This window comes from Bos grunniens, chromosome 29 (assembly GCF_055505025.1).
Source record: "Bos grunniens cultivar Pamir isolate PY7600 chromosome 29, Bosgru_T2T1.0, whole genome shotgun sequence".
Taxonomy (NCBI): Eukaryota; Metazoa; Chordata; class Mammalia; order Artiodactyla; family Bovidae; genus Bos; species Bos grunniens.
In genome coordinates, this window is record NC_141193.1 from 22,076,802 (window position 1) to 22,103,440 (window position 26,639).

General features: G+C 39.3%; 1 protein-coding gene across 2 annotated transcripts; it reads right to left on the minus strand.

The window, feature by feature from the left end:
- Nucleotides 1-4,127: 4,127 nt before the first annotated feature.
- Nucleotides 4,128-26,207, minus strand: CHEK1 (checkpoint kinase 1). Of its 2 annotated transcripts, none has more exons than XM_086385501.1 (13): nt 21,905-26,207; nt 21,067-21,151; nt 19,143-19,366; nt 17,992-18,056; nt 17,828-17,897; nt 16,684-16,872; nt 16,166-16,270; nt 13,966-14,061; nt 11,354-11,462; nt 10,981-11,158; nt 10,281-10,412; nt 6,686-6,787; nt 4,128-5,001 (listed from the first exon to the last, which is right to left on the minus strand). In XM_086385501.1, the coding sequence occupies exons 1-13, from the start codon at nt 22,485-22,487 to the stop codon at nt 4,906-4,908; spliced, it is 2,034 nt and encodes a 677-aa protein (XP_086241627.1). In that variant the 5' UTR covers nt 22,488-26,207; the 3' UTR covers nt 4,128-4,905. The 2 variants fall into 2 exon arrangements, with proteins under 2 accessions (XP_086241627.1, XP_086241628.1); XM_086385502.1 differs by having other exon boundaries at nt 21,888-21,915.
- Nucleotides 26,208-26,639: the final 432 nt, after the last annotated feature.

The following is a 26,639-nucleotide window of genomic DNA, read 5'->3' on the forward strand; positions in this document are numbered from 1 at the left end:
AAACTCCAGGAGTTGGTGATGGACAGGGAGGCCTGGCGTGCTGCAGTCCATGGGGTCAAAAAGAGTTGGACAGAACTGAGTGACTGAACTGAACTGAATGGTGGATTAGTTTGGGTGAACTAACCTTCCTTCAGATAAGAATTAAAAACTATGAACCAAAAGTTAGAAACAACTACTTAAAAATTCCTCGAAAGGGAACCAGAGAGAAGTCACCCCTAAAAAGACTAGGACAGCACTGGGTGAGACAGACAGTTCTGAGGCTTTATGCCTAAGGGTATTCTCAATCCATATGTCATAGGGTGGCAAAAATCCAGTTTACTGGCTTGAGGTCAGAGAACATAGGCTGGAGCTGGCAGAGCAGCTGTAAAATTAGGGGGAAATCCTGGAAAGGGAAACACAGAGGGGATAAACTCCAAAACTTGAGTATAAACTGTGACCACATTCTTGGTTGACACTGATCCGAGGAGGCTCAACAATAGCACCTGGAAGGAGAGAGAACTGAGCAGAGATTTCAGCTATTGTCCACCTCAAAGACCAACTTTGGAGTTCAGGTCAACCCAAGCTACCTATCTACCAGAACAAATGTCAATACTCTTCAGAGGAACAGAGTCCAGAATCTCTCAAATGCATCATTCACTATGTCCACCACATAATACAAATCATCAAGCAGAAAAAACAAAAAACAGGAAAATGTAACTGATAGCTAAGAAAAATTTTTTAAAAAGATACTGGCCCCAAGATGAACCTGACATTGAAATTAGTGAACAAAAGCAATAAACAACTATTTGAGATATGTTCAAGAGCTAAAGGAGAGGATTAAGAGGTGCAAACTTCCAGGGACAAAAGAAGTCAGGGGAATATAATGTACAGCATAGGAAACACAGTGAACAATAGTGTAGCAACTTTGTATAGTAAGAGATGTTAACTAGACTTATTGCGGTGATCATTTTGTAATGTATAAAAAACACCAGGGACTTCTCTGGAAGTCCAATGGTTAAGACTTCACCTTCCAATGTAGAGAGTGAAGGTTCGATCCCTGGTGGGGGAGCTAAGACCACACATGCCTCATGGCCGAAAAAACAGAACATAAGCAACAGAAGCAATACTGTAACAAATTCAATAAAGACTTTAAAATGGTCCACATAAAAAAATCTAAGAAAAATATCAAATCACTATGTTGAACACCTGAAAATAACAGAATACAAGTCAATCATGCTTAAAGATAAATGAATCCAAAATTTAAAAATTAATTTAAAAGGAGGGAAAGAATCTAAAGGAAATTAGAGTCATATGAATAAACAGATTCCCAAAGATTTTCTTTGGGATTTTCTCCCAAGATTTTTATGTTTGGAAACATAAAAACACAATTCTAAATGATCCATGAGTCAAAAAAATAAAATAATTAGAAAAAAAATTTGAGCCAGGTAACAAAAATCCAACACATGAAAAGTCGTGGCATTAAGTACAGTGAAACTTAGAGAGAAATGCATGATTTTAAACAGTTATATGCATAAATACTTATGTGCGACACACAGGGCTTCCCAGGTGGCGCTAGTGCTAAAGAGCCTGCCTGCGGACGCAGGAGACAGGAGCCCCCGGTTCAGTCCCCAGGTGGGGAAGATTCCCCTGGAGGAGGGCACGGCAACCCACTCCAGTATTCTTGCCTGGAGAATCCCCGTGGACAGAGGAGCCAGGCCGGTTACAGTCCACGGGGTCACAAAGAGTTGGACATGACTAAAGTGACTTAGCACACACATGCAACACATAAAACTGACACAGGGCTAGTATCCTGAAAGTAAAAAGTGCAAGTGTTAGTCGCTCAGTCGTATATGACTCTTACTGATCCCATGGCCTGTAGCCCGCCAGGCTCCTATCCATGGAAATCTTCAGGCAAGAACACTGAAGTGGGTATTCTTGGGGAAGGGAGAAGAGTCCCTTCTCCAGGGATCTTCCTGACGCAGGATCAAATCTGGGTCTTGTTCACTGCAGGCAGATTCTTTACCATCTGAGCCACCAGAGAAGCCCAAATGTCTCTATTTACAGAAAACACAACGGGCAGTTGAAACATGTAGAAACTGAACCACAGTGATGCAAATTCAGACTAAGAATTAGATAGTCAACCAGCTGGGTTCTTCTACCAATAAATTACAAGGAGAAAAAAAATCAGACAGAGGGAGAACAAAGGGGGAACTTGCAACCAAAAGCAACTTAGACATCAGTCAATTTCTAGTATGGACTTAATTTCAATCCTGATTCAAAAAACTGTAAAAAGTAAGAATTGGAAATCTGAACACTGGATGGATATCAATGAAGACCCATGGGGAAAGGATAATCTTCTCACCAGTGCTAAATTAGATAGCCATATGGGGAAAAAAATGCTACCTGACCTCCTATTATACACAAAAATCATTTTCGGGTAAACCGTAGATCTAAAGGTGAAAGCCAAAACTATAAAGCTTTTGGAAGATAACATAAAAGAAAATCTTCATGATTTTGAAGTAGGGAATGAGTGTTTAAGTAGGAAACAAAAACTGCTAGACAGAGGCAAGTCTTAAACTACATTAAAACTACAATCTTATATGAAGTGTGAAATAAGTCACAGAATGGAAATACACATGTTGTTGTTGTTCAGTGGCTCAGTTGTGTTTGACTCTGTGACCTTATGGACTGCAGCCCACCAGACTCCTCTATCCATGGGATTTTCCAGGCAAGCATACTGGAATGGGTTGCCATATGCCCTCCTCCTCCTCCAGGGGATGTTCCCAACCTAGGGATTGAACTTGAGTCTCTTATGTCTCCTGCATTGGGAGGCAGGTTCTTTAACAGTAGCGTCACCTGGGAAGCCCTATTTTGTACATATTTGCTGAATTAAATAGGAGCTGCTGAACTGAATTCAGAGTATGAAAACCATATCAAGGATGATTTCTAGAGTTTTGGCCTAAGAAACTAGGGGGCTAAATGTAGCACTTATTGAGGTGGGGGGAACTAGGGAGGAGTAGGTTGGAGGACAGGGATCAAAAGTTGTATTTGGTCAGGAGATGACTATTAGTCAAGGGGAAATGTCAGGTAGACCATGGCTGTAAAAGTCTGGAGTTCAGGGGAGAGGTCAAAGCCAGGGACAACTTTGTTTATGAGAGTTACCAATGGTTGGCTGACAATTTTCTCTCTTCTTTTATTCTTTTGGCCATGCTGTGTGGCACGTGGGAACTTAGCTCCCCAACCAGGGATCAAATCCTCGCTCCCTGCAGTGGAAGCTTGGAGTCTGAACCACTGCACCACCAGAGAATTCCCTGGTTGACAATTCTCAAGAACACAATTTCTTATTTGAGAATATACTGGCTTAATTCTTAGAAGTTGCCTGTAGGTTTAAATTTATTCCTCCTGTGGGTTGTTGTTGCTCAGTCACTCATGTCTGACTCTTTTTGACCCCATGGACTGCAGCACATCAGGTCTCCCTGTCCTTCACAATCTCCCAGAGTTTGCTCAAACTCATGCCCATTGAATCAGTGATGCCATCCAATCATCTCATCCTCTGTTGTCTCCTTCTCCTCTTGCATTCTATCTTTCCCAGCATCAGGGTCTTTTCAATGAGTCAGCTCTTTGCATCAGGTGGCCAACGTATTAGAGTTTCAGCTTCAGCATCAGTCCTCCAATGGAATATTCAGGACTGATTTCCTTTAGGATTGACTGGTTGGATCTCCTTGCAGTCCAAGGGACTCTCAAGAGTCTCCTCTAACACCACAGTTCGAAGGCATCAATTCTTCGGTGCTCAGTCTTCCTCATGGTCCAGCTCTCACATCTGTACATGACTACTGGAAAAACAATAGCTATACGACAATAATACCATTTACCAAGATATACAATATATGATAAACTCTATAAAGTTTCATGTTCTTGGCTTCAGACTAGAATAACTGGCTAATATTTATAAATCACCAAGAAACGGGAATACTGGGACACATTCAAATGTTAATATAAATTTCATTGAAAGAACAAAATCTTACTAAAATTAACAGGTGAAAAAAGCCAGGAATCAGATCAATTTCCATTACTTTCTTACATTTCCAACCTCTTTTATTCCTCACCATCTAGAAGTTTAGTCACCAATGAGTTTACAGAGTTAGCTATTCATTTTCAAAATAGAATTTATTTATGTAATAAAGAATTAAAATATGGCTGTGAGAGTAGAAAATAATATAGAAAAATATTTAATATGTGCAACAGTAATTCCAAGTAAAGGTAGTTAAGCACTAGAGTTTATGCTCAACTTCTATTTGAAAGACCAATCATACAGATTAACTATACCAGAAAAAAACATACGTACTTGCAATTTTAATTATTGTTCAAAAACAGCTTTATATACCTGGTCAGGCCCTTTTAAGTACAAATCTTGGGGTATACATTTTGAAGCTGGCTTCACTTCACAGACTGACTGATAAATTTACTGTCCCACAAATAACAAGGTGTTTTTTTTTTTTTTTTAAATTTATCCATGTGATTAAGTCAATGTGCAGGAAATATGTACTTTTTGGATGGAACCAAATGTTTTGGTAGAATGGGACAAGAGTATCGTTTTTCATTATATTGGTATAAAAGCTGGTAAACTCATGTAACCCCAGAGCATGGTTTCCACCAGGCGGGTCTCAATTCAGACGCTAAATGCAAATGAAGGAATATCTAAATGAATTCTATCTACCCTTTCCCCAAAGTTTCACTTACAGTTAGGATATAGATTATTATTTGTATGAAGAATATACAAAAGAATTGGAAAATGTTTGGCTAGAGGGAAGACAACTCTTCAGGGATTATTGTTTGCAGTTTGCAGAATAGATAATCTTCTCTAGGAAGAATAATGTCCACATAGCAGCACTATATTCACCAGGAATCCCAGAGCCAGTGGATCTATCATGTGACAGGAAGCCAAACCTTCTGGCTGCTCACAACATCACTCAGCTTCCCCTTGATCTTCAGGAAGTGTCTCTTGAATTCCAATCCATCACCCTATATTAGGAATATCCAAAACTCATGTTAAAAAAAAAAAAAAGACTATGCCATAAAATCAAACTTTCTTTAGTGGTACATAGAGACAAACATCCATAGATATGTCCAGCTATCCTCATCTTCAGGTCCTCTTACAAAGACAAAACACCTTCATAGAAGAAAAGTGAAAGTGAGAGTCGCTCAGTTGTATCTGATTGTTTGTGACCCCATGGACTATACAGTCCATGGAATTATCTAGGCAAGAATACTGGAGTGGGTAGCCGTTCCCTTCTGCAAGGGATCTTCCCAACCCAGGGACTGAACCCAGGTCTCCCGTTTTGCAGGCAGATTCTTTACCAGCTGAGCTACAAGGGAAGCCCATGAAGAAGAAATGGCTACATAAATAATTCTGACTTGACTTTGGGCCCATTACACTGGGCCCAGAGAGCAGAAACCAATGGCATCTTGTTTGTTTCAACTGTTGATAGCTCTGGACCTAGGTCACTGTTTTTCATAGGTACTGGGAGTTTATAAACTAAAAATAAGCTACACAACTACACTTAAGTCTTGCCAAAACACTGTGGCAACAAAGCCAGTGATTCAGTTATGAGAAGGATTTCACTACTCTAGTATCTTAATTTAATTCCATATCAAGCATCTGGACAATAGTATTGCAGCAAGCTGCCAATATAAAGAAAGTGACCAACTCTTCCAGCCTTGTTCAGAGCCATGTACAATCTTTCAGGAAATATAGAAAATGCTATTTTGGTCTTATGTATCAAGGGCTTTAAAACTATAACCTCAGAACCACTAATTTCTACAGAAAGAATCAGAAATGTGAGTAAAACTCTGTATATGATTATGAATCACAAAGTAGCTTGGAACAGATAAAGGCTCATTAACTATAATGTGCAAACATTTTGACAAATCACAATTTTTATGAAAAATACCATATACAAATTCAATAAGGAAAAGCTTAAAATGCTACAAAATGCCAAAGGTAATTAAAGATAAAAATAATCTACAACTATTTTTATTTTGTTATTTACAGATTACACAAAAAACAAAAACTTTTATAATAAAGAATATTATTTGAAAAACTGTTTTAGAAGACTAGATAATGACAAGAACAAATGTTCATAATATTAACTAAAAAAAAACAAGTTAACATATATCTAAAATATAATGCCAGTAAAAACCTCCACATGAGTATTTCCATATAGCATGTATTACAAGTAATAGGTTGCTGCTGCTGCTAAGTCGCTTCAGTCGTGTCTGACTCTGTGCGACCCCATAGACGGGAGCCCACCAGGCTCCCCCGTCCCTGGGATTCTCCAGGCAAGAACACTGGAGTGGGTTGCCATTTCCTTCTCCAACGCATGAAAGTGAAAAGTGAAAGTGAAGTCGCTCAGTCGTGTCCAACTCTTAGCGACACCATGGACTTCGGCCTACCAGGCTCTTCCGTCCATGGGATTTTCCAGGCGAGAGTCCTGGAGTGGGTTGCCATTGCCTTCTCCGAATAGTAAGGTTACCCTAATACAATATCAAAAATAAATCTGTTTTCTATGGATGATAAAATTAAATTCGATTCTTACTTTCTTCTTTACACTTTGTGTTTCTAAAATTTCTAAAATGAACATGTAATACTTCTTCAAAAATAACAAAACAAAGTTTTCTCTCTTAAAAAATGTGCTAATCTATATACCTTAGAAAGCCGGAAGTCAACTAAGATCTTCTCATCCATTTCTACCAGATTCACTTTGAAAATCAGCTTATTGTTTCTTCTATCAGTTGTTGATACAGTAACCTAAGACAATAAAAATAAGGTTAGAGCATATGTGTGGATAGAAAATACTCTAAATAAAAGCTGTAATCTCAGTTCAGTGATACTACTGGGATGCAAATTTGAGAAAAGCTTCTACAATAGGAGCTGTGCCGCCGAACATCCCATTCCTTCCAGGACTTTTCCTCTCCCGACGGGTACGTGTGTGACCACCGAGACCAACGTGTAAACAGAATGCAGCGCATCACTAGGGATTGAGTCTATGTGAATGGTTAGCAACAGAAGAAATTTAGTGTTTTATCAAAATACAATTGAAAGAAGAAACAATTGAAGAGAATGAAACCAGAATGAGAGGGAAAACAAGATTATTAAAACAGAAGAAAGAAAAAGAGAGGCTAGGTTTTTGGGTAAAAAGCTACAACAGTGATCAGAAGATGGCGAAGGTTCTAAGAGGTCTTTCAACTTCCATGTTCAGTGTTTTAGAAGCACAGGTTAGAAGACTGATACGGAAAGAAAGGCCCAGCCAACAGGCAGCACCAAGATCCCAAAAGTGGATGAGGCTGCCTTGGATCACCAGGCATAGAAAAGCCATCAACTTCAGCTGGATGGATAAGCCCAAGATCAGCAGATTTGTCTAGCTAAGCCCAGCCCAAAGTACAAAAACATTTTTAATAATTCTCATCTCACACAGGGAGGGCTTTCATTAAAAAGAGACAATAACAAGTGTTGACGAGGATGAAGAGAAATTGGAACCCTCATACATGGCTGGTAGGAATGTAAAATGGTGCTGCTGCTTTGAAAAATCATTTGGCAGTTCCTCAAAGGATAAACACAAGAGTTACTGTATGCCCAGCAATTCTGATCACAGGTATATACCAAAGAAACTGAAAACATCTTCTGGACTGACACTGTGTCCCCTCAAATTCAGATGCTGAAGCCCTAATTCCCAATGCCTCGGAATGTGACTATTCTGGAGATAAGGCCTTTAATGAGGTAGTTGTTGTTGTTGTTCAGTTGCTTAGTCGTGTCCAACTCTTTGCGACCCCAGGGACTATAGCACACCAGGCTTCCCTGTCCTTCACCATCTCCCAGAGCTTGCTCAAATTCATGTCCATTGAGTTGGTGACGCCATCCAACCATCTCATCCTCTGTCGTCCCCTTCTCCTGCCTTCAATCTTTCACAGCATCAGGGTCTTTACCAATTAATTTGGCTTTGCATCAAGTGACCAAAATATTGCAGCTTCAGCTTCAGCATCAGTCCTTCCAACGAATATTCAGGGTTGATTTCCTTTAGGATTAACTGGTTTGACCTCCTTGCAGTCCAAGGGACTCTCAAGAATCTTGTGCACCACCACAGTTCAAAGGCATCAATTCTTTGGTGCTTAGCCTTCTTTATGGTCCAGCTCTCACATTCGTACATGACTACTGGAAAAACCATAGCTTTGACTATACAGACCTTTGTTGACAAAATAATGTCTCTGCTTTTTAATATGCTGTCTAGGTTTGTCATTGCTTTTCTTCCAAGGAGCAGGTGTCTTTTAATTTAGAGGTGACTAAGTTCAAAGGAGACCATTCAGAGGGCCCTAATCCAATCTGACTGCTGTCTTCATTAGAAAAGGAAATCAGGATACAGAAAGTGACAGATACGGGGGATGTGTGCACAGAGAGGACAAAGCATAGGAGGGGACAGCAGGAGGGTGGCCACGTAAAAGCCAAGGTTCCAGAGGAAACCTGCCCTGCCAGAACCTTGGTCTTGGACTTCAGTGTCTAGAACTGTAGGAAAATAAATTTCTGTAAATAAACAAATAAATACCTCCTAGTCTGTGGTATTTTGTTATAATGGCCCTTGCAAACTAAAATACCTGTGTTCATACAGAAACCTGAATGCTCACAGCAGCATTATTCTTAACAGCCAAAAAGTAGATACATCGTCCCAAATGTCCATCAGTAGATAAATGGTTACACAAAACAGTCTATTCACATAGCGGACTATCATTCACCCATTAAAAGGAATAAAGTACTGATAAATGCTACAACATGAATTAACCTTGAAAATACTATGTTAAGTAAAAGAAGACAAACACAAAGGGTCATACACTATATGATTCCATTTATATGTAATGCCCAGAAATAGGTAATCCACAGAAAGTATATTAGTGATTGACAGGGAGGAAGGAACAAAGAATGACTGCTAATCGGTACAGAGTTTATTTGGGGGGCACTGGGAAGTTCTAGATTTAAATGGTGATAACTCCACAATCCTGCGACATACTTGAAACCACTAAATTGTACACTTTAAAATGGTTAAAGTGATTTTTATATCATGTGAGCTTTATCTTAATAAATCTACCTAAATTAAAAAAAAAGTAAGATATCTATATAAGTGAAAGGATAATCAGGCTGGCTTCAGGTTTCCTCACAGTAACATTTTCCCCTAACTTTTAATTTTGAAAGTTTACAAATCTACAGAAAAACTGAAAGAATCCTACAATAAATAACCACAAATGTTTATTGGCCTTATAAACCTAGATAAGCATGTTTACTTCTTTTTTACGTGATTGTCTTTTTTTTTTTTTAGTTTTTAAACTAAGTTATAAGTTACACACACTACCATGTGTCTCCCGCAGACATTCTCTTACAAAGCACAGTATTATGATCACACCAAAGAAATCTGACACTGATACAAAAACATTATCTTACATAAAACTCATGTTCAAATTTTCCCAATTGTTCTAATAACATCATTTATAGCTTTCTTTTGGAGAAGGAAATGGCAACCCACTCCAGTGTTCTTGCCTGGAGAATCCCAGGGACGGGGGAGCCTGGTGGGCTGCCGTCTATGGGGTCGCACAGAGTCGGACACGACCGAAGTGACTTAGCAGCCGCATAGCTTTCTTTTTCTTTAAATCCATGATCTGGTGAAAGATCATGCATTACATTATTTATCAAGCCTCTTTAGTCTCCTTTAATACAAAATATTCCTTTCTCTTTGTTTTTCACAATATTAAGACTTTTGAAAAGCCTAAAGACAGATCAGAATGTCAGTATTATAAATATGCTATAACAATGCAAACAACAAAAATCGGCAATTGGGAGCAGGGAAGATGGAGGAAACATGGGATTGTTAATGGATCCATCTTTCACAGAAGGAAGCTCATCGCTGTTACAATTTAAGTATAATGCATAGTTTTAAAGAAAATAAGACTTGAATCTCTTAGTATTTGTAATAACCTTAGAGAAGTCTTCTTTTAAGAAATACTAGTTCTTAAGGAAAAAACATTGTACTTAAATTTCAATGGTTTCTTTTTCAAATTAAACTACTTTATATTTTTAATATATACATAAATGATAGCACTTTAAAATTTGTTTTTAATTGAAGGATAATTGCTTTACAGTATTGCATTGATTTCTACCAAATATCAACATGAATCAACCATAGAATGATAGCTCTTTTTTTTACTCAAATATTTTAAATTTTTCTTCAGGAAAAGATCTAACAAAAATCAATGAAACATACCTGATTCATACAACTTTTCTTCCACTGATAGCCCAATTTCTCACAAGTTTCTTTCAGGCATTGATAAGATTTGTCTGCATCCAATTTGGTAAAAAATCGTGTCATTCTTTTGACTAAGCGCTGCCAGGGGTTCTACAAGTCAAATAGAGGAAAGCTGAATAAATGATCAGATTTACCACCAAAAGTAATCATACTATAGCTATTTGGCCTGAAAATTCTTTTTTTTTGACTTCAGATTCTTATACATAAGTGTCTCCCCTTGGGAATTCCCTGGCAGCCCAGTGGTCAGGACTCTGCTTCCAGTGCCTGGGTTCAATCCCTGGTTAAGGAACTAAGAACCGCATGCCATGATGTGGCTAAAAAAAGAGAAAAAAAAGCCTTGAGTCTCAGGATTTCTCTGGTGGTCCAGTGGCTAATACTCTGCACTCTCAATGCAGTGGGCCCAGGTTGGATCCCAGGTCAGGGAACTAGATCCCACATCCTGCAATGAAGACTGAAGATCTTGTGTGCCACAAATAAAACCCGGTGCAGCCAAATAAACATTAGAAAAAAACGTCTCCCCTAATTCTCTCCTCCATGACCAAAAAAAAAAAATCTGTATCAAGTGTTAATACTGTATTTCTTAGATTGACAAAAAAAGACTTTAAGACAATAAAAAATAGAGTTGCCATTATTTATTTGAGGAACTAAATTCCCTTACCTGTGAGGATCCTGGAGTGCCGAGCAATTGACTATTCAGAAGCATGTGATCAGGACAAGTAGGCTGGGAAAAGCTGATCCCTTGTACCAGTTTGTCAATGTATGAAGGGCTGGTATCCCATAACGAAAGGCCTGTCCGTGGTTCTGGCTGAGAACTGGAGTACTTCACACTTTCTTCACTGAGGCATTATGATATGGAGAAAAATATAGCTTTAAATAAAGTTCTTTAGGCCTTTCTTATAAGGCATTATCATTCTCACACTGAAAAAAATTATATTCATCTTCAGAAAACCTTATGTACATGGATTATTTTTCATGGGGACTATTATATCCAACAACTACTTGATTTTTTATTAATTATTAACTGACCTTACCTAGAAGCACAGTTTACTGGAGAGAAGTCCAAGTTGGATTGAATGTGCTTAGAGAATCCACCAGGAGACTCTGATACACCACTAGAAGTAGCCCGGGGCCTCTTTGCCCCTAAAAAAGAGACCAAATACAAATGCTTTCCCAGTTGGCAACTGGAAGAAGCAAAACCATACCTAAATTCATTTCTTAAACACAAAATACTTATACAATAGATAGCGGCTTTTCCTACATGATTTTATGAGATATGTAGTTAGGAACTTCTGACTCGGACTCACTTGTCAAATTGCGCAAACTACACATTTCATAAATCTTGACCTATAAGTATGTCCCAAGTGCATAGTGTCAATGTTAAGGCAGTCATTTTAATGGTACCGTTTTTGGTAACAGAACAATGTTCTATGAAGACTGAGAGACCCAGCAACAGGATCAAAACCTTTTAAAATAAAAAATAATTCGTGATAATGACAATGAAAGTTATGAATCTGCTCTACCCAATCTTCTTTGCTTGTGAGAGAGTCAATTCCTAGGTAGGTTGATAAGAAGTCCAAGGTTTCCAAGGAGGAGAAAGGAATCTGGGGCTCTCAAGGAGAAAAGGTCAAACCTTCTTTCTACATTGCTTTGTCTTAGTCAATATAACAATGTTTCTTGCTCAGTGACATGTTTCTCCTCAGTAAGAACTTTCTGACTAATCCTGTCATCTTAAAATGTGTATTATGGGGGTGGGTGGTAAGATCTTTCTATTGTTCGTTCTAATCTTATTAATTTAAGATGTATGTTGTGGGAGTGGGTCTGATAAGGCCTTGATAAGACTAGCTGGCAGGGGTGGGGGGCGGGCATTCTCCCTTCTGATGTCTTTGTCATACACTTTCTTAGTCCATTTTCACTTTAATAAAACTCTGCTATACAACAGCTCTTGAGTGATCAAGGCTGGTCCCTGGTCCCAAAGTTAAATCTTCTTTGAAGATCACTAATCCAAGATGGTTCACCGTAAGCTATCTGCTGCTACTGCTAAGTCCCCTTAGTCGTGTCCGACTCTGTGCGACCCCATGGATGGAAGCCCACCAGGCTCCACTGTCCCTGGGATTCTCCAGGCAAGAACACTGGAGTGGGTTGCCATTTCCTTCTCCAATGCATGAAAGTGAAAAGTGAAAGGGAAGTCGCTCAGTCGTGTCCGACCCTCAGCGATCCCATGGACTGCAGCCTTCTAGGCTCCTCCATCCATGGGATTTTCCAGGCAAGAGTACTGCAGTGGGGTGCCACTGCCTTCTCTGAAAAGCTTTACAAAAAATAATCATTATAGAGAACAGGATGCCACTGTAAATTCACGGCTACTCCCCTCCACTGGATCCTCACCCCTAACACGCTATGCTACATTTCTCTAATCCATTTCCTCTTCCTTTCCCCATAATGATTCTTTCAAAACTTCTGTACTCCTGTCAAATTACCAAGACACCCTCCAGTACCTCATTACTTACATATATCTCCCATTTCAGTCATTGGAAGCTCCCTCAATTTGCCACTACCAAATCTAATTTACTTGTATTCCTACCTGTCCTCTCTTCCCTTCCATCCTCCCATCAAATGTTCATTTCTCCACTTGAAAAGGAGCCCATACCCTCCTTTCTCCTTAGGGACCTTGCTGCTTTTTTCTTTCCTCTTAGACTTTTAGCGTCTTCCTCCCAATTGGATCTGGTGGCTCAATGGTAAAGAATCTGAAATTCTAGAAAGATCTTTTAAAACCAAATATATAAGCATGTCATTTTCTTGCTTAAAATCTCCCAGAAGGTTTTCCCATGGCCTTCAGTTAAAGCCCAAGATTCTTAGCATGGGTTATAAGGTCCTCCATGGCTTGGTTCCTATCTACCACCTCATCTCAAATCTCTCTCCCTCCCCTCCTTCTCTACTCACTTATTCACTCCATGAACATTTATGAAATGCCTACAATGGACTACACACTGTACTAAGCACCGGTGATGCAATGCTGAACAAGCCAGACATGGTCCATGCCGCACCTGCCTTTTCCAAGCTCCTCAAATGCACTCCTTTCTAACCACCAGGTCATCCCTGATGCTGCTGCCATGTTTGGAATCTGCCACTCGTCTTGCTGCTACTCATCTGGCTAGCCCCCCTTTAATCTTCGAATCTTAGATTTAATGTTATTTCCTCAGCAAGGTAAGCGTTCTCTGTCACTTAAGATTAGGTCAACTACTGTATACCTCAGAGAACTCTGCTCAGTGTTTCGTGGCAGCCTGGGTGGGAGGGGAGTTTGGGGGAGAATGGAAACGTGTATATGTATGGCTGAACCCCTTCGCTGTCCACCTGAAACTATCACCACAGTGTCAATCAGCTATACTCCAATACAAAAGAAAAAGGTAAAAAAAAAAAAGACTTGGTCAAATTCTTAGCTACAGTACCCTGATTTTCTACTTTATAATTATTAGTGAACTAAAAATTATTTTTTTATATTTCTGTTTTTTGTACCAGAGGCTATCATCTCCACGAGGACAGAGACCACAGCTATCTTGTGTTGTTGCCTTATGCTGACTTTACAAGTACCTTTTCTTTCGCAAAAAAAAAAACACTTAAAAAAAAATTTGTATTTTAAGCATATTACCTTTCTTGAATGGTTTGTTGTACCATCTGTCTTTCTTAATGTCTGAGATGGTAATCCTTACTGATGGGTTCTCAACTAAGATTTTATGTAGCAGAGCTGAAAACAAAATATTAAGACAACATTACAAGAGTCATGCAGATTAGAAAAGCCTATAGCTTGTAGTGTACACACACATTCTCTATTGCTCTCCTTATGTCCAAATATTACTTCTGGGAAGAGAAAACAAAGCCACTAAATTTTTGCTTGAATGTCATGCAATTATTCCTTGCTACTGTCTATATCTTTGAATATTCTTCCCAGATCAGACTCTCAGTTGTTTGCAAATAGAACAAGAGCCAGGTGGAAATGTTTCTCTCCATTTGATGATATTTACACAAAGATAATAAAAAATAAATAAAACCCCTGAAAACCCCTATTTACACAAAGATAAAAAAAAAAACCTCATCCATTTTCAATACCAAACTTCATTGTTCTAACATATCATATTAAGTTCTCATTCACACAATTTTATAATGAAAATTTACTTTCCAATAACTTTTTAAGAGACAGTAATAAAAGCAACAATCATCCTAAAACCTTAATTTTATTGATAAAGAATTCATACACCTCCCAATACCAAAGAATCTTCTAATGGACCAAAGATTTAAATGGAAAACAAAACAAAACAAAAAAAAGCCATGAAAACACAGGTAATTTTTTTCTACTGTTGAGGGTAGAAAAGCGGCACCCCACTCCAGTACTCTTGCCTGGAAAATCCCATGGGCAGAGGAGCCTGGTGGGCTGCAGTCCATGGGGTCGCTAAGAGTCGGGCACAACTGAGCAACCTAACTTTCACTTTTCTCTTTCATGCATTGGAGAAGGAAATGGCAGCCCACTCCAGTGTTCTTGCCTGGAGAATCCCAGGGATGGGGGAGCCTAGTGGGCTGCCGTCTATGGGGTCGCACAGAGTTGGACACGACTGAAGCGACTTAGCAGCAGCAGCAGAGGGTAGAAAAAACCTTTCCAAACATGACAATATAGTCAGAAATCAAAAAGGACAAGATACTAGATTTAAATACATACAATATAAAACTTCTGTATGTTCAAATAGCATAACATAAAGTAAAAATACATGACAAACTGTCAAAAATACTTGTAACAAATGCAATGATATGACACTGATATTTTCTTAAAAACGTCACATAGAATAAAAGGAAAACTTCCTACCAAAAATGAGCAAAATAGACAACTCCACAAAAATAGACAAAAAAGCTAATAAATCCAAAATGGATGTACAACTTCACTGATACTAAATTTAAAATAAAAATTTTTAAGTCAGAATATATTTCTTATAGGTAGGCCTATTAGATCAGTCAAAAAGAAAAATGTGTAAGGGGCTTCCCTGGTGGTCCAGTGGTTAAGACTCACTGATTACACTGCAAGGGTACAGGTTCATTCACTGGTGGGAAAACAAAGACCCGTATGCCTCAAGGTGTAGCCAAAAAATAGCTTAAATGTAAACTAGGTAGACTGTGATGAAATGGTACAAACTTTCTGGAAAACAATCTGGCAAAGTAAACCATAATAATTAAACGCTGTATACATCTTTGACCCTGCAATTCCACTTCTGGGGTTTCACTTTAAATAACTGAGACGTATGTACAAAGATTAAGGTATATGGATGATAATCATCTCTCTTTCACAACAGTGAAAAATTAGAAAAAATTCTGAATCTCTAAAAAGGTGAACCGGAGAAATGTAGTAAGGCAAGTCCATATAGCAGAATACCATCACAGCTTTTAAAAACAGTGATGAATACTTACAAGTATAGTCATGAAAAAGTGTTCACTTAGCATTAACACACACACTCACACAAAGTTTACAAAATAACATGTATAGTGTGATGTCATTTTTTTTGTGAAAACAAATATACTTATAAATAATATACATATATAACAAACATATATACTTACATATTTTCTACTACAAAACACAGAAGCAGATATCAAAATATTAAAGGAAGCTATTTCTGAGTACTAGAATTATAGGGTTGGATTTTTAATATTTTATTTATTATTTTTCTACTTTATCTACAAAGATCATGTATTATTTATATAATGAATTAAAAGTTAAAAAGAAAAATATACATAAAAAAAATTCAAACAGCACTAGGCTTCATTATCCAGGAAATCAGTACTTTATATCAAGATAACCCAGTTACCTAGAGGAGCAGAATCAATTTTTTTCCAAGGGTTGAGGTATGTTTTCTTTTCTTTCCAATCACAATATTCCTGACAACTATCACTAGGCTGGTCCCACGGCAATTCTAAAAAGGAAACAAGACTTGGTTTTCTGAATGTTCAAATCATTTTACAGTAACGATTTTAAGGGAAAATAATCAGTGACACAAATCCATTAAAAGTTTTCTTCAAATTAATTAAATTATGGTTTAAGAAATTTTAAAGACACTTCTAAGACAGATAATCCACTTCCGTCTTACTATTTCCAAAGTATTCACATAATTTTAAGAGAGAGCTACTGTGATATTTCATTTAATAGCTACACATAAATCATTTTTTTAAATCTTTGGGTTTAAAAGTTCCAACTTAGTTATAAATAGGTTAATATTAAAATACTATAACATAAATATGGACCTCCTTGATTTATTTCATTTATATTGGTACAGGAAACCTGGTTTTCCAAAGGACAGGAATTTCATCATGATTAAACAGCTCTTACCTCCAGCCAACATTGCAGTAAGTACTATTCCACAGGACCAAATATCGACTGGCTCTGCATGAAATTCTTTTCTCTTTAGAAGTTCTGGAGCAACATATGGTAAAGTACCACACATCTTGTTCAACAAACGCTCCCGATTATTATGCCGAAACACGGTTGCCAAGCCAAAGTCAGAGATTTTGAGGTTATCTAAGCCAAAGGAAAAAAGGATGGCACCGAATGAGAACGTTTTGTAAATAGGCATGCTTACAGGGGCTTCCCAGGTGGCGCAATGGCCAAAGAATACACCTGGCAATGCACAAGACTCGGGTTCATCCCCTGAGTAGGGAAGATCCCTGGAGGAGGAAATGGCAACCCACTTGGTGTTCTCGCCTGGAGAATCCCATGGACAGAAGAGCCTAGCAGGCTACAGTCCATGGAGTCACAAAGAGTCGGACCCGACTGAGCAACTGAGCACACACAAATACTTAAAGGAATCAAGGTTTACTGGAAAACTGCTGGTGTTATTTTAGATTTGTGGAACTTCTCTACCTTAAAGTGATCAAAAATAAATTGTAATAAAGAAGAAATAAGAGACATCATCATATAACTAAAACTAGAAAAAGGCCTCATGACTTCTATTAACGTAAGACAAATACTGTCAATATACACACAGCATGGACCAGGTTATAGAAGATCCTGGAGTCAAAAGGGTCTTCTAGAAAAGAGCACTTAAACACTGAGAGCAGAGCCATGTCCTCACCCGGCTGTGCAGAGGCAGGAGGTATCAATAATACTCTAGGCACAACGTTCTCAGAGATGTAAAAACCCAGCTGGCTGGAAAGAAGCATATAAAGACACATAGAAACTCAAGATCCACAAACCTCCAGAGCTTCTCATCAAGGTGGCTATGTTTATAAAAGGAGGAGTAACTCTGTACAAAAAACAAATAAGAAGAGCAAATTTCCTCTCTAACTTCCCACCTTTACGACACACAAACCGTAGGCAGAACTTTCACCTTAACTATACTTACTGAATATTTACCGTAACTGAGTGGCAAATTAAGAAGCTGCCTTGAAATTTCAGTAATGCAAAAGCCTTGATCCTGCCTTTGTAAGGCTGTATTAAAATGATTTTGGTATAAGTGACAAAATGCTAAACTTACCCCTTTCATCCAATAGGAGATTTTCGGGCTTAATATCCCTGTGAGTTATTCCAATACCATGCAGATAAACCTAAAAGAGAAGCAGAGGGAAGCATATCAGAACTGAGTAACTTATTTCACTAAGACTAATTTTAAATAAAAGGAAAAGAGACCACTGTACCTACCACCCCTGCCATAAGTTGATGGAAGAACCTCTGAGCATCTTGTTCAGGCATGCCTATGTCTGGCTCTATAAGAATTAATTGTGAAAGTTAGTTTATCAGGTAAATATAGTCAGGCATCAACCACATAGTTTCCTAATTCTAAAGTTAAACATCTATGATCGTACTTTTGCAAAGAAAATCTAATGCTTACAGTGAAATGATTCTGGAGTCCACTAATAAATATATTGCTAACAATTCACATTTCCCCAGCTGTTAAGTGGCAAAAATAAGTTAACATCACAGGAAAATTAGAGAATAACAAAATATAACCCAAATCAAGAATGCAAGATATACCTTGAAAGCCCCGACTTATACTACTTATGATTTACTTTATATCCTTCAAATTCACCCCTAATTTCTTCTAAATGCTATGCCAATATTTTTTCTACTCCTGAAATGTAACTGTCAAAGCAGAAGCCTAGGCAAATCTGATTTCCTAAATATTTAACAACAAATTTAAATTTCATATAATTTCTCACACCACAAAGCCATGCATGTCTATGAATTGATTTCTTGTATACTCAATTCTTTTCTGAGATACATTTCTTTGGAGATTCTAATAATCACTTTTTAACTATTAATACATCTAAATAATAAATTTAGGTCCACAAAATATATTTTATGTACTTCTTGGTATTCTTTAACATCAAGACTTTTAATCTTTAGTAGCAAAAACAGTACTTAATATATATATATAAATCCTATAAAATTCTCAATTATTTCACTTATATAACAACCTCTTATTTCAGATCTGTAAATAAATGCAACAATTTCATGAGACTAGAATATCTACAAAGAAAACAACTGCATAGGCATACAATACATTGCACTTAGGATACTTCACGCACCAAGAAACCACAGCTTATCATTCTTACACTCTGCAAAACAGAAATGCCAACCAAAATCACTTATACAACTTGGGGAAAAATTTCTTTGATGATTCTACCTATGTATTCAGTGTTGACATAAGTTGTAAAAACAAAAAAATTGACTCCAGTTTCACTATTGCATAAGCAATTCTGAATGGACAGTGAACAAACAGAAGCCCCAAGATTAAAAGACAAATTTAAAAACTTATTTAGCAGAAGAATTATCTGAAATTTTTTCCATACCTATTCTATCAAAAAGTTCTCCCCCACTGCAGTACTCCAAAAATAGATACTGGATATTGCCTTCTCTTCTGTGACCGTAAAATTTCACTACATTCTCATGATTTAACATTTTATTGATACAGATCTCTTTCTTAATATTTTCTGGACAGTCTATGGCACGTTTCATATCCACAATCTTCACTGCAACTGCTTCTTCAGTTCTTCTATTCACAGCAAGTTGAACTCTAAAAAGAAAAAGGAAGAAATATAATATTCCAGACATTTGAACTGTATTTCTTTTAAAACTTCAAAAGATTAAACATAACTCATCCAAAACTATTTTACCTTTATTACTTTTGCCACCTGGAAGAAACCATGGGAATGGTTTCTGCCATGTCCTCAACAGATAATACTCCTTTCTGAAATGTGAAGTATAATAGCTAATGCTCCAAAGAAGTCATTACGTTGTACATCCAAAAGTAATATATAAACACTTGATAAATTAAAAATGGAATAACAGCAATTCTGGGCCACATCACACATATACATGCTCTATTCATTTAATTTCTCTTCCAGTTTTACTGAGATATAATTGCCATAAAGCACTGAAATGATTACCACAATAAATTTAGTGACAATCCACTTTTTACAGATAAAAAATTTAAAAAATAGAAAAAATAACTTCCCTTGTGATGAGAACTCTTATTATTTACTAAATTTAATGTATAACTTATAGCAATGTTAATAATATTAATAATGTTGTACATTACATCTCTAGAACTTATTTATCTTATAACTGGAAGTTTGTAGCTTTTGACCATCTTCACCCAAATACCCCTCCCCCCACACCCTGCTCTGATAACCACAAATCTCATCTCTTTTTCTATAAGTCTGTTTGTTTTTGAAGTATAATTGACTTACAATGCTGTGTTAGTTCCTGTTACAAAATAGTGATTTGATATTTCTGTACATTTCAAAACGATGACCACTGTATGTCTAGTTAGGATATGCTACCATACAAAGATATTACATAATTACTGACTATACTCTCCAATTGTACATTTCATACTGGAGAGTTATTTTGCAACTGTAAGTTTGTACCAGTATTTCTCTCCCCCTCCCACCACCCTCCCCTCTGGCAACTACCTGTTTGTTTTAACTCTGTTTCTCTTTTGTTACTTTTGTTCATTTGTTTTGTTTCACCTAGTAAGTGAAACCATACAGTATTTGTCTTTCTCCGGCTGACTTATTTAAACTTGGCATAATACCCTCCAGGTCCACGTTGTCCCAAATGTCAAGATTTCATTCTTGCCCTAGTCATTTAATTTTAATAACACTACCTAACATTATGTCTATGGTAAATGTTCTAAGTACCTACACGATATGTACTATTACTGCCATTTTACAGCTGAAGAAACAGGCACACAAGGATATTAGGAAGCTCACCTAGGGACTTCCTTGGTGGCCCCCTGGTTAAGACCCCACCCCATGTTTCTACTGCTTGGGGCACAGGTTCAATCTCTGGTCCGCCTCCCTGCAAGCAGGATGGCACGGCCAAAAAAGAAAAAGCTTGCCTAAGCTTCACAAAACAAAGGCCAGTAATGTGGCTCCAGTCTGTTCATTTGCTCATTTAACCACTATGTTTAAATCCCAGGAAAGAATATATGGGAGGAGAAACCGACTTCAGAAATCTCTAAATTTTAGGGGGAAAATGCTTTGCTTTGCTGTTTTGCACCCCACCCCCCCCAAAAAGAAGAAAAAACAGTTAACCCTTACAAAAGACTGTGTAGCTTCAGTTTCCCAAAGTTTTGGAATTTGCATGCAAAGATCTGTTCTTTTGGGCGCCACAGTGTTAAAATAAACAATTCCAGAACAATGAATATGTACTCAAAGGAGACAGAAAACTAAACAAGTGTGAAGGCGGGTAAAATGGACTCGGACTCACTCTCCATAGGCACCTTCTCCCAGGGTTTGCACCAAGTCCCAGTCTTCCACAAAGGGCACTGCCATGACTCCACTCAGTCCCGCGGCTGTAAGAGCAGGAACCCAGAAAAGACGGTTGGTGAGGACGAGCCTCAATCATTTCTAAAGCCTCTGAGCTCCGCCTCTTGCCGTGATTCCCTCAAGATAAATCAGCTCCTGGTTTCACATCATCCGTATTTTATCCAAGTCTTTTAAAGCATGAGCAAATATCCTAAACTGCGGCATTTGATTGATAACTCACAAGCTCCACTGCCACGCAAACCCAAAGCTGAAACCCCTCTTTCTAGGCGGCAGAGGAAATGTACTAGCGGCGCCGAGGAGCTGGCGACCAGTGCTGTACGGTGGGGACTGGTGAAGGGGGTGAGAAGTGAAGTCTCGGGTTAGAGTAAGGGGGTGAGGGCTAGTGGAGGAGGAAATAACCGCGGGGACCGCAGCCACTCCTCCCCACCCGCTCACTCCCAATTCCCACCCCTACCCCGTCCCCCAAGGCCAGGAGGAGCCCGGGGCGGGGCCAAAACTGCCCCAAGAAGCGGAAGGAAGGGCTGGGTGGCACGCGGACCGCCGGGCCCCAAACCTTGGGGGCTCCCAGCCAGCAGAGGCGGCTTCTCTCCAGTCCCTGTACAACGGGGACCCCCGCCACCATATTCCTCCACCCTCCGAAACCACCCCTCCGAGGGAGCCTCTCCGATCCTTTGGGATCGGAACCAAGAACGTTCTGTCACCGTGCCCCTCCTAAATCATGTAGTCCCCGAACCCCAGCTCCAGGAGCCCTTCCCACTCTACCGGCCGCCCTTCCTCACCAGGCCGTCCTTTGCCCGCCACCACAGGAATCCAAATGCAGGGCTTTTCCCGCCAAAACTTGCTGGCGTCACATTGTCGCAAACGCGCGCTCCCTTGCCGTAAAGCAGAGAGGTGCGCGTTCCCGGCCCGGCGGATCTGCAGATTGGCAGCGCCTGGGGCCAGCGTTGGTCCTCCGTGCCGGCGGAGACCGGCAGGACCAGGGTTACTTTGGAATCGGGACGAGATCCTGGCGGAAGAGGTTTTGGAACTGCGGACTGCATCGGTTGCGAATGACCTCCGGGCCCAAACGCGAAGTGGGACTCGGCCTGTGACTCGGCCTCGCGCTCCCGGGGAGAGCGGCCCCGCGGGGCTCGCTGCCCGCCACCGAACCCCCGAGCACCTCGCCCCGTGGCCTGGCAGGGTAATCAGGAGCACACGCCATAAGAGCTGCTTCAATGACTTTAAAGCTCGGCCCAGGTAAAACTGGAGCCTAGAAGCTGGGAACAGCTGTCGAGAATTGATCCTGTTTAGAATGAAAGGAACTTTGTGATGTGAGCGAGAAGCATCAAACACTGGCCACACAGCAGTGGGGTGGGAAGGCATCCGGGTGAAGAAAGCTATTCTTTTGTGGCTTGAGATAATGTCAAGAAAACCAATTTTGCCCTGTCTTGTCCGAACAGGCACCAAAACAATACCTCCAACTCAACCTTTTTGAAGGAAGTGCAACTGCATAGCTTAGTTCTACCCACTGTCTTTAATGTATAAGAAACAGGCAAAACAGCGTTTTGTATAAGCAAAAACGCTGCGTTTTTATAATGCGTAGTTTAAAAGCATAATAACCAGTTTAGGTGGGAAAGTAAATTCTGGGAAAGAGATTGGCTAGAGAACAAAACAATGTGGAAAAACTGAAATAGATACTCCCTCTCGACAGTAAAGACTAGGAACTCAAGGCGCAAGTAAGGTCATCTTCATCAAATTCTCCAGTCCTTAAAACTGGGCCACATACATTTAACGTAATTAGCTCTTGATTGTGATACTGGTAAAATAAGTGTATAAAAACGCACACACTGGATTTAAAGTCAGGGACAAAAAACAAGTCAGAACACTTCGAAATTCAACCACGCCTGAGGTTTCATGTAAGTTTTCCAGGTTGTTTACTCCATTGTCTCTAGTTTCTGCACGGCCTGTTGCAAGTAAATATGAAGCGAAGGCCTGCACAGTTCTTTGTGTCTGGACACAGTAACGATATCTTACCCTGAAAAAAAATGAGGTATACACATTTCAGGCAGAGGATCAGCTAAAGACAGCATATGGGAGAATAGATACAAAAAGCTCTGTTCCTTTCTGAAACCTTACTAAAATAGTAAATTTTAATAGTAAATATTAAAATATTCCATTAATTTAGTTTAATATTTACTATTAAAATTTACTATTTTAGTAAGGTTTCAGAATGGAATAAAGTTTACTATTTTAAAGTAGACTTTTTAAAGGCAATAACCTACAAATATAGATGAAAAAATAAAATTTTAACATAGATGAAAGATGAATTCCATCTTAGAATTGCCTAAAGGCTCAAGTTCAATTAGTTATATGACAACATGTAATTGAATGGTGTTTTGCAGGTGGTGCTACTGCTAAAGAATCCACCTGCCAGTGCAGGAGACACAAAACACAGGTTCAATCCCTGGGTTGGGAAAATGCCCTGGAGTAGGAAGTGGCAATCCACTCCACAACTGAGCACACACATACATGTAACTGAATGAGGCAAAAGTGAAGTTGTTCAGTCTTGTCCGACTCTTGGTGACCCCATGCAGGCTCCTCCATTCATGGAATTTTCTAGACAAGAATACTGGAGTGGGTGCCATTTTATTCTCCAGGGGATCTTCCCAATCCAGAGATCAAACCCGGGTCTCCAGCATTGCAGGTAGACACTTTATCCTCTGAGCCACCAGGGAATCCCTGGTGGTAAATGAGGCAAAGGTGAGGCTAAAAGATGGTGAAGGACTATTTATGAAGCAAACAGATCCCTGGTGTCCTCCCTTTTCTCTGTAGGGAAGGAACTGCCCCTTTCTAAAGTAGGTCCTAGACTTGAGAGGGAAAATACATGGTTATCTAAACTGCAGAGGATCAGGCCCAGTTAAGTCTTGGGTACCTAACTGAAAACAAAAGGATTAAGTTTATACACTGCAGGTTATTTTCCAATCCCAAAGAAAGGTAATGCCAAAGAATGTTCAAACTACCATACAACTGCACTCATCTCACATGCTAGCAAAGAAATGCTCAAAATTCTCCAAGCCAGGCTTCAACAGTACATGAACCATGAACTTCCAAATGTTCAATATGAATTTAGAAAAGGCAGAGGAACCAGAGATCAAATTGCCAACATTTGTTGGATCATCGAAAAAGCAAGAGAGTTCCAGAAAAACATCTACTTCTGCTTTATTGTCTACGCCAAAGCCTTTGACTGTGGATCACAACAAACTGTAAAATTCTTCAAGAGATGGGAATACCATACCACCTGACCTGCCTCCTGAGCAGTCTGTATGCAGATCAGGAAGCAACAGTTAGAAAAAAAGGAGTACATCAAGGCTGTATATTCTCACCCTGCTTATTTAACTTTTATGCAGTGTAAATCATGCAAAATACCAGGCTGGATGAAACATAAGCTGGAATCAAGATTGCCAGGAGAAATATCAACAACCTCAGATATGCAGATGACACCACCCTTATGGCAGAAAGTGAAGAGGAACTCAAAAGCCTCTTGATGAAAGTGAAAGAGGAGAGTGAAAAAGTTGGCTTAAAACTCAACATTCAGAAAACAAAGATCATGGGATCTGGTCCCATCACTTCATGGCAAATAGATGCAGAAACAATGGAAACAGTGACAGACTTTATTTTGGGGCACTACAAAATCACTGCAGATGGTGACTGCAGCCATGAAATTAAAAGATGTTTGCTCTTTGGAAGAAAAGTTATGACCAACCTAGACAGCGTATTCAGAGAAGGCGATAGCACCCCACTCCAGTGCTCTTGCCTGGAAAATCCCATGCACGGAGGAGCCTGGTGGGCTGCAGTCCATGGGGTCACGGAGAGTCGGACACATCTGAGTGACTTCCCTTTCACTTTTCACTTTCATGCATTGGAGAAGGAAATGGCAACCCACTCCAGTGTTCTTGCCTGGAGAATCCCAGGGACAGGGGAGCCTCGTGGGCTGCCGTCTATGGGGTCGCACAGAGTCGGACATGACTGAAGTGACTTAGCAGCAGCAGCAGACAGCATATTAAAAAGCAGAGACATTACTTTGCCAACAAAGGTCCGTCTAGTCAAAGCTATGGTTTTTCCAGTAGTTGTGTATGGATGTGAGAGTTGGACTATAAAGAAAGCTGAGTACCAAAGAATTGATGTTTTTCAACAGTGGTGTTGGAAGACTTGAGAGTCCCTTCAACAGCAAGGAGATCCAACCAGTTCATCCTAAAGGAAATCAGTCCTGAATATTCATTGGAAGAACTGATGCTGAAGCTGAAACTCCAATACTTTGGCCACCTGATGCAAAGAACTAACTCATTGGAAAAGACCCTGATGCTGGGAAAGACTGAAGGCAGGAGAAGGGGACAATAGAGGATGAAATGGTTGGATGGCATCACCGACTCAACAGACATGAGTTTGAGTAAACTACAGGAGTTGATGATGGACAGGGAGGCCTGGCGTGCTGCAGTCGATGGCGTCGCAAAGAGTCAGACACAATTGAGCAACTGAAGTGAACTGAAGGTTAAACCTCTGAGCCTTTTTTCCTCACTTGACTCCCAGAAGTCTGGCAGCCTGGCTTATATTCTTCCAAGGACATAAAAGCCATCTCAAGGAAATCTTACCTACACAGAAAAGATTTAAAGATAGCGATATCAGGGACTTCATAATGTTAACAACTCAGCCAGATCACAGGAGCATGAAACCCACATTCAGTAATTCTCTACCCCACCCCCAACAGACCTTCCAATCAGCTTTTTGGGGTCCTTCTTTTTTTAAAAAAAGAAATATTTATTCATTTGGCTGCACGGGTCTTAGTTGCAGTATATGGGATCTTTAGTTGAGCATGTGGGATCTAGTTCCCTGGCCAGGGTTTGAACCCAGGTCCCCTGCACTGCGAGCACAGAGTCTTGGCCACTGAGCCATCAGGAAAGTCCCAGGGTCCTTCTTTTTAAAAACAGCAGACAAGCAAGAATTTGAAAAGGACTTCAGTACAAAAGATGTCCAAACAAAGGAATATTCAAACACAAGAAGCTCTTGGATATTAAAAAAATACGATAGTAGGAAAAAAGGAAACAAAATAGATAGGAAAAAAAAGTTTAGGAGGTCTCCAGAAGGAAGGATAAACATAGAAAACAGAGGAATAAATATAAGAATATTGGAAGACTAATCCAAGAAGTCCAAAATCCAAATAACTTGTTTTTCAGAATGTAAAAGGGAGTTGGGGGAATCCAGAAACAACTGAAGGAAATTTCCCAGACTGAAGAACTTGACATTCCGTATTTTTTTCGTATTTTTCCAAGTTTAAAGTACCCAGCTTTCTGGATACATTATTGGGAAAATTTCAAATTTTACATACAAAGGGAAGAATACTAAGAGTCTGGGGAGGGAATGAGATGGAATGGACACATACAAAAAAAATTATGAATCGGAATATCATTGCACTTCTCAGCATTTGGAAGACAGAAAGCAATGGGCCAATGCCTTCAAAAATAATTGTAAGGAAAAGTT